This window comes from Penaeus japonicus, unplaced genomic scaffold (genome assembly GCF_977035675.1).
Source record: "Penaeus japonicus unplaced genomic scaffold, GWHDUDI00000001_assembly GWHDUDI00000018, whole genome shotgun sequence".
NCBI lineage: Eukaryota > Metazoa > Arthropoda > Malacostraca > Decapoda > Penaeidae > Penaeus > Penaeus japonicus.
In genome coordinates this window covers 37,607,466-37,614,965 of record NW_028234420.1, presented here as the reverse complement: position 1 = coordinate 37,614,965, position 7,500 = coordinate 37,607,466, and the positions used below count along the sequence as shown (strand labels likewise).

Below are 7,500 nucleotides of genomic sequence, written 5' to 3'. Positions count from 1 at the left end.
AATAATAAAAAACACATAACTACCCATTGGTAATTTGGTACAATAACATATATAATCTCCCCTATTCGGAAAGGTTTGTAAGCCTGTGTGTGTACAGTGTCTCGCCGCTCAGCTGATCCAGATCTTCTCAAGTCGCGTGCGTGGGACTTTAAATAAAACTCCACCATGAATATCAGATGTGCCAAGGTTAGTTTACAGTGAAGTATTACCTATTGAAGAAGTTGATCTTTTCAATGACTGGTGTGATTTTGGGACTATCAAGTACTTGTAGGACAAAATGAGAGGAAGTTTACGGTTTGCGATAGTTTTGGTGTCATATTTTGGGTGTCAATATTTTATTTGTTCGTGATGTGCTTGTTTCCTCTGACAAGCTGTATCTTATGCCAGGCTATCATACTCCTCGATGAATAGATCGCTATTACGGTCTGTATAGGGAAGTTTTAAGAAGTTTACTAGTATACTATTGCCAATATACTATTCCTGTTAATGCTAGTCTAGCAGCTTATGCCACAGAGAGGTGTGTTTAGCTTATACTATTACATTTAGTATTACTGGAGTGTTTTTGATATATCCTGTCTAGATATAGCAGATGTAGTTTACATAACTGAAGTTAAGTTATAAGAGAATGAGAACTAGAGTAGGACAGCTTCGAGCAATGGCTGTCAATGCCTACGTTCTGGGAAGAGAGACGTTAGTTGACTTCTAGGTACTTATACGTATCTACATATAACCAAGTATAAAAGAATTGGAAGTATTACAATAAAGAGGAATATAGTACAACATTATAAGGAAGTATAAACAATTGCATTAACATATGCCACAAATGTACCCAAGTTGCACCGTATAAATATCTACTGTAAATTAAAATTTAAATGTCCCCCCCTCCCCCGGAATAGCCTCTTTCAGTGCACTGAAATATTGCGGTGTTTGGTAACACGATCCTGAATATTTACCAAAACCTTTAATTCTAAAGTCAGTTTAGATTTTCTGTTTTTCCTTATTTGCTATTAAATGCTTTTATATTTTGATACTTATTTCTGTTAAAGCATGTCAGGGGGCCTGTCCTTAACCCATTCGCGCCGGGGCTATTCCGGCTCTGAGTTTTCGAATGCATAAGCCTAACGCCTCGGGAGTCTCGGGCCCACTAGCCGTGAGCCTGGGCTGTCCACTCACTCACCCCGAGTGCCGGCCTTGATCTAATATCTCGTTGCCAGTGTCTGACATAAAAACCACGAAACGTGTCAGCACATCATCCGGCCCAAATGGGTTACAAAATAAGAGCCTAAAACATCCTGAATTCTAATTATTAATATCTAATGCATCCTTTGCGACATATAAAAGTGTAAAAGGTGTGAAGAACATTGCCGACTCTATGTACACCTCAGAGGAACCTTAAGGTAAATGCTCTAAAAGAAGGGGGTCTGCGGGCTAAGCCCCTGATAGGTAAACATCTCATGTGTTGGAAATCTGAGTGTGAAGCCCCTAATTGTTTGCTTGGTTTGCATGCATAAAACCAGGGGGAGGGTATAGATCAGGTCGTGGCATGCATTTATGTAGATTTTTTTGGCGAAGGATGGTGCATATTCCCGGAGACTCTTTTCCAAGTTGGCTTGTCCCAGAGACTTTTAATGATGCTGTGTATCATGAGTAGCTCCAGCATGCCTATCCTGTCCTGTCCACTTCTTAAGGGATGTGGACAAGAATATAAGATGTCATGCAGGTCATGACTAATGATTATAAAAGCTTATTCAGTCTAGGACATGATGATGAGATTATGTTGTTTTATATGGATCATTATAGCATATGAAATCATCATAGTCATTTCTGGTGTACTAGTATATATTAGTGTGATATACCTTTCTGTAAATAATAAAGAAAAAAATTGCTATATTATGGCCCACAAAAGTTTCAGTCATATTTAAAGAAACTTGTGATAAACTTTTTTTTTTTTTATGATGATGATGATGATGATGATGATGATGATGATGATGATGATGATGATGATGATGATGATTATTATGATGATTACAAGAAAACTTCTCTTCCACAGCCAGAGGACCTGATGCACATGCAGCACTGTAATCTCCTGTGTCTGCCAGAAAATTATCAGATGAAATATTACCTCTACCATGGACTCTCATGGCCACAGCTCTCCTACGTTGCAGAAGATGACATGGGCCAGGTCGTTGGGTAGGTTTTGTGGGAGTCTTTGTCTGTGAAATTATTGGTTATTTGCAATAGCAGAGCCTTTATTGGCAAAAATTTGTAGATGAAATTTTCTTATATTTAATTTTATTTTGTATAATATGATGTATAGATGGACTGGGAAGGTTATAGAATGTAAGGAAAAGAAAAGGAATTGTTGATTTAAGTTTTTGAATATATAATTTGTGATTGTTCATATTCTTTGAGATATGGTTGCTACAAGCCAGAATTTCTGTTTAAAATTCAGCACTACCTTTAAGTTAAAATATTTATACTCTACTGAGGCTATAAATCAGAATTATTAGTTTTAGGTGAGATTTATGATAGTTCAAAATTATAATAATAATTAATGAAATTGATCTATATTACGATATCACACCTTACTTCCATAGCAAGACTCGATAAACATATGCTTCTCTGTGTTATTTTGTCACACAAAATTAGTCAAATCTAAAAGTTAAGTTACAAAGCAAATTACTTTTTAGGTAAAATGTGTACACGTAGGTAGTGCAATAATGTTGTATGTTTCCACAGGTATGTACTAGCAAAGATGGAAGAAGAGAGTGAAGAAGATCCTCATGGCCATATTACGTCCTTAGCCGTCAGAAGAAGTCACAGGTATGAGCTTTCGTCATTTACATTTCTTGCACGCCTTCAGGAATCACTTATCATCCGGGCATTATTAACCCTTGAGTGATCTAGGGGCATCTGTTTCTATATAAAACAGTTACCCAGATCACCGTTTTTCACCCTGAAATCATTGGGTTGATCATAAGCAACCACCAATGCTATAGAGTTATGATTGCAGTGCTGTGGTAGAATTGTTATAAGGTTCTTAATTTTTTCTGTATTTATATACTCTGTTCTCTCTCTCTTTTTTTTATACCCTTTTGTTAACCCATTCACGCCGGGGCAGTTCCGGCTTTGCGCGGTCGCAATACTGGGGTTCTCGAACGCATAAGCCTAACGCCTCGAGATTCTCGGGCGCACAAGCCGCAAGCCTCGGTTGCCCGCTCGCTCTACCCGAGCGCGCGGCTTCCCCTCATAGCGCGTCCAGGGCGTCTGACGCGAAAACCACAATACGTGCTATCACGTCAACCGGCGTGAATGGGTTAAACCCTGAACAACAAATGACTTGATGTCACGTCACGGCCCAGATGGTCTTCCCGCCGTCTTGCAGTTATATTTCTTTTTCTTTCTCATTATTGTTAATCTTCACAGATAATTATTCATGATAATATACTACTTAGTTGTGCCTGTTATGTTATCAAAAAATATGATTGATCATTTGGAAGAAAACTGGTCCATTATTAGTTTCAGAAAAGACTATATTCTGTGGCAACTTGCTCTTGTTAACAAATATACAAAGAAAGCAATTATGCATTAGTGATGGATTTCTGATGTTGTAAGCTAGCAGTAAAAGTAGAAGCTTGAGAACTAACAGAAATACATTCAAATCTAAACACCCACGATAGTCAGTGTTTATAATGTTGAAATAATTTTTTTTATATACTTTGCTAAATTGTAGAAACATAGTAAGAAGCTAAAGAAAAAATACCCCTCATTGCCTTACCTCTTTCAAAACTGTAACTGGTGAGGTTGAGATGTAAGACACCTGAGTGACCAGAGGAGATTCTCTCATGCGCTACCTTTCATATTTTCTGCAAATTTATGACTTCACTGTGCACAGTATTTGTATTAGAAAGACTTTTTTTTCTCAATAATATAGCTGTGAAACAAGCTCCCAAGCATTAATTTCATTCGTTTTGTTCACTAATAGCTTGGACCACTCAGATAAGTTACCATATTCTAAGCAAGGAGGATAGACCTCTTAGGGACAAGTTAACTCGTTCAGACTGTCAGTTGGTTAAGGAGAAACTTAATGTGACATCTATTTCCTTTTAAGTAAGTATGAGTTCCTGAGTGAAAAGTACAAGTATATCCTTGGAAATATGATCGGTTTGTGAGGAAAAGTCTACTTTTCTTTAAACCCATTCATGACTGGACAGATATTTGATTTATTCCGCACCCATCGGCAATATTTCAAGCGTATTCAGCTTCCTGCCGAGAGATTTCTCAAGGTGAGAGGCCGATTTTCACCTACCCTATTCCAAGGGTTGACAATTTTTTAAATCAAGAAAAAATTGTACATAGAAATACAACTGCAGTGTGTATAAACAAATGAAAAAATGTACAATGGGTGTAAATGGAAAAACTCTGTGACGTTATGGGATATCATCTGTTGTGTTGGAAATATTCCAATTAGGTGATATCATGTCATCCGTTGTGAATGGGTTAACGCTCTCATTCCTCATCTGTGAGTGTGCATGACTTCACTTGTTCTAGTACCAAGTGATTTAAAGAAAAAAGTTCTTTAAGTGCCTTTTGTTGATGAAGTCCCTATGTCATTTACAATATATTGAAATTTATTGCTAGAATCATGTACAATATGTATAGTAATCTTTATAATTTTATGTTTGGTAAAATTTTCATTAGGTGTAAGAAGGTTTTTTCATGTTTCTTCAAGTAGTTCTATATAGAAAATATATAAACTTGAGTCTCATGGCAAAGTTCTTTGCCATTAGGGCTTACAACTGTATGCTTAAAGAATTTGTGGGATACTTTTGTTAAAATATAAAGTCGTTGTCATGAGAACAAGCCTGCAAAAATTTGGTATGCATAAACTATTACAAAATTTATAGCAAAGAAAGCAATTTAGGTTTCAAGTCATTGAAGCAAATCAGTGGGATTGATATCTGTTGGCTCAATTTGGCAGCATGTGCCGACACAAGCTAGATTACTGAGGGAAAGAAAAGCCTTCTCTCGTTCTTCTCAAAATTTTGCTTGCTGAGAACAAGATTATTTTTACTTGAAACTGATTAACAATTCCATAATGTCTTTAAGCATACGTTAGTTTTAATGGAAATCTAATTCTGCCGACAAGTTGACGGTCAAACTTTCAGTAATTCCTATTTCATTCACAGGCGTTTAGGCTTGGCGCAGAAGCTGATGGACCAGACAGCACGAGCGATGGTAGAGTGCTTTAATGCAAAATACGTCTCTCTGCACGTGAGAAAATCTAACAGAGCCGCCCTCAATTTGTACACTAATACATTGAAATTCACGTAAGTTTCACCGGTTTGAGTGATTAATATATTTCAGTGGATTTCTTTTTTCATTCATATATATGATGTTTAATGTATTGTAAATTTGATTCATTTCAGTAACATCAGGAAATGGAAATCTATTTCAGAGAGGACCTCCCCCCAAAAAAAATCAATTATTTTTTCTATTCCAGATTCTCATGCCATTCAATCCTGTAATATTCTGACAAATAATGCTTTCTTTTTAGATATACATTCAGAAATCTGAAGATAGTGTGGACGAGGAAATGGGTCCTGAAACTTGGTATTCTAATAGATATTAACTAAGAAGCAAAAACAAAATTTCTTATGTATTCAAGAATAAGTTATCCTTGTCTGGATCATCCTCACAACAGATAGAATAAATACAATTGCTATATGTATTTGAAAGTGCTTACTATGAGTTCCAGTTAAAGTTCTGAAGTCATGTGTAATCCTGACATCCAGATTTAAAGTATTATATAGCTGAAATAAGCATTCATGTTAATTACCACTATGGAGAGTCTTGATTTGACATGCGATCTTTTTCCTTCACACTTTCTGTTACATTTTCCTTTTTTATCATCATTATCATGATTATTATAGCATTTTTTTTATTAGTTTTGCATTTAATTTGAATAGTAAGTTTGCAATATCCAAGTTGCATGTTTACTATCTCTTTATTTCCCACAGGATTTCGGAGATCGAGCCAAAATATTATGCGGATGGTGAAGATGCGTACGCCATGAAGAGGGACCTCTGCTCCTATGCCTTGCAAAATGATATTACTCCAGCTGACGCAAGTACGTTTTTTGACAATAAAAAGAATGAAGAGAAGTGAAGTTAACTAATTATTATTATTTTTTTTTTAACAAAAGAATATTGATTATATAAGAAAGTACCCAAAACTACCCCCATTATTTTTTTTGTGTTAAAGATTAAACTTTATCAACAGAGAATACATCACGGTAGATATATAGATACCATTGGTGTTTTTCACATCAAGCATTGAAGTACATGTCTGCTGAATCTGTGCTGTCCGTGTTCTCGGTCATCCTCAACTTGTATTACGTCAAGAGAAGATCCGTACAATCCATCAGGTCAAATCTGAGAAAAGAAACTTTTGTAGTGGAATACATATGTAAACTGACTTCTTATGTAGGCTTTTATGTAGTTATCTCATTGGCATTACTCTAGTTTCTGTGATTTCATTTTGTTTAAATTTTGTTAAATAGGGTTTGATATAAAATGAAGTTAGAAGTGTTTAGTGTTTTTTTTTCTTATTAAAACAGGGGCATTCTGTGGTCAGGGAAGCCTTGCCAAATGATTGTTTTTTGTAAATGAGAGAAATGTATTTTAAAGAAATCTAGTCATTTGATTAGATTAGATTTGAGACAGAAGTTTGCATAGGAATCTTAATGTTTTTGATATTTTCATGTAAGGTTTATAGTTTTGTTTATTCATGTATTTCCTCCATCTTAAACTATAAGCAGTTGATATACTGTCTTGTGTTGTGCACGAGATACATATTTGACTTGTTAAATGAAGGATCCAAGATTGTTAATTGATAATGTGTATGTTATTTGAAGAGCAAAGTTGACAATAAATGATTGGAATTATAAAAATTACACTCTTGAAAGCTGTTACTATCCCTTATCCATTCATGCGAAAAAAAAATTTCATTATGAAAATGATATAAAGTGTGTAATATCAAACAAAATTTGATGAAAAAAGGTTAAGATATAAATACATTTCTTACCAATGACACATATTAATACCATGTTATTGTGCATTAAATCATATTTATTGCTAACCATGGCAGAAAAAAAAAAAGTAAATTACAGGATATATTTAATGACCAGGAAATTTTATTTTGAGAGAATGTTTACAGGTTGAGCCTTTAGTGAATCATTTAAAATTAATAAACTTATCTCATGAGTTTATGCTTCACAATGAACAATGATACAAGAATACCAGTTGCTCTCCTGTTCCTATCATGACCATCTTTCATTTTTGCGCTAAACATCGAGTCTTTATTTTTTAGTAAGAGGAGCGAGAGATCTTTGATACTGTCCAAATAAACTAAGTGATAATCATGTATTTTGAATAGATTATCTCTATTAACCCTTGTTGCATTTTCACCTGCATGTATCAGTCTTACCTGAACACAGGA

At 35.1% G+C, this 7,500-nt stretch overlaps 1 protein-coding gene across 2 annotated transcripts; it reads left to right on the top strand.

Annotated features, from left to right (window-relative positions):
* The first annotated feature begins 54 nt into the window (after positions 1 to 54).
* On the top strand, positions 55 to 6,952 carry vnc (GNAT family N-acetyltransferase vnc). Of its 2 annotated transcripts, XM_043013636.2 has the most exons (6): positions 74 to 186; positions 2,051 to 2,190; positions 2,740 to 2,823; positions 5,190 to 5,330; positions 6,021 to 6,130; positions 6,283 to 6,952. In XM_043013636.2, the coding sequence occupies exons 1-6, from the start codon at positions 166 to 168 to the stop codon at positions 6,297 to 6,299; spliced, it is 513 nt and encodes a 170-aa protein (XP_042869570.1). In that variant the 5' UTR covers positions 74 to 165; the 3' UTR covers positions 6,300 to 6,952. The 2 variants fall into 2 exon arrangements, with proteins under 2 accessions (XP_042869563.1, XP_042869570.1); XM_043013629.2 differs by lacking the exon at positions 6,283 to 6,952 and having other exon boundaries at positions 55 to 186; positions 6,021 to 6,183.
* The last annotated feature ends 548 nt before the right edge of the window (positions 6,953 to 7,500 follow it).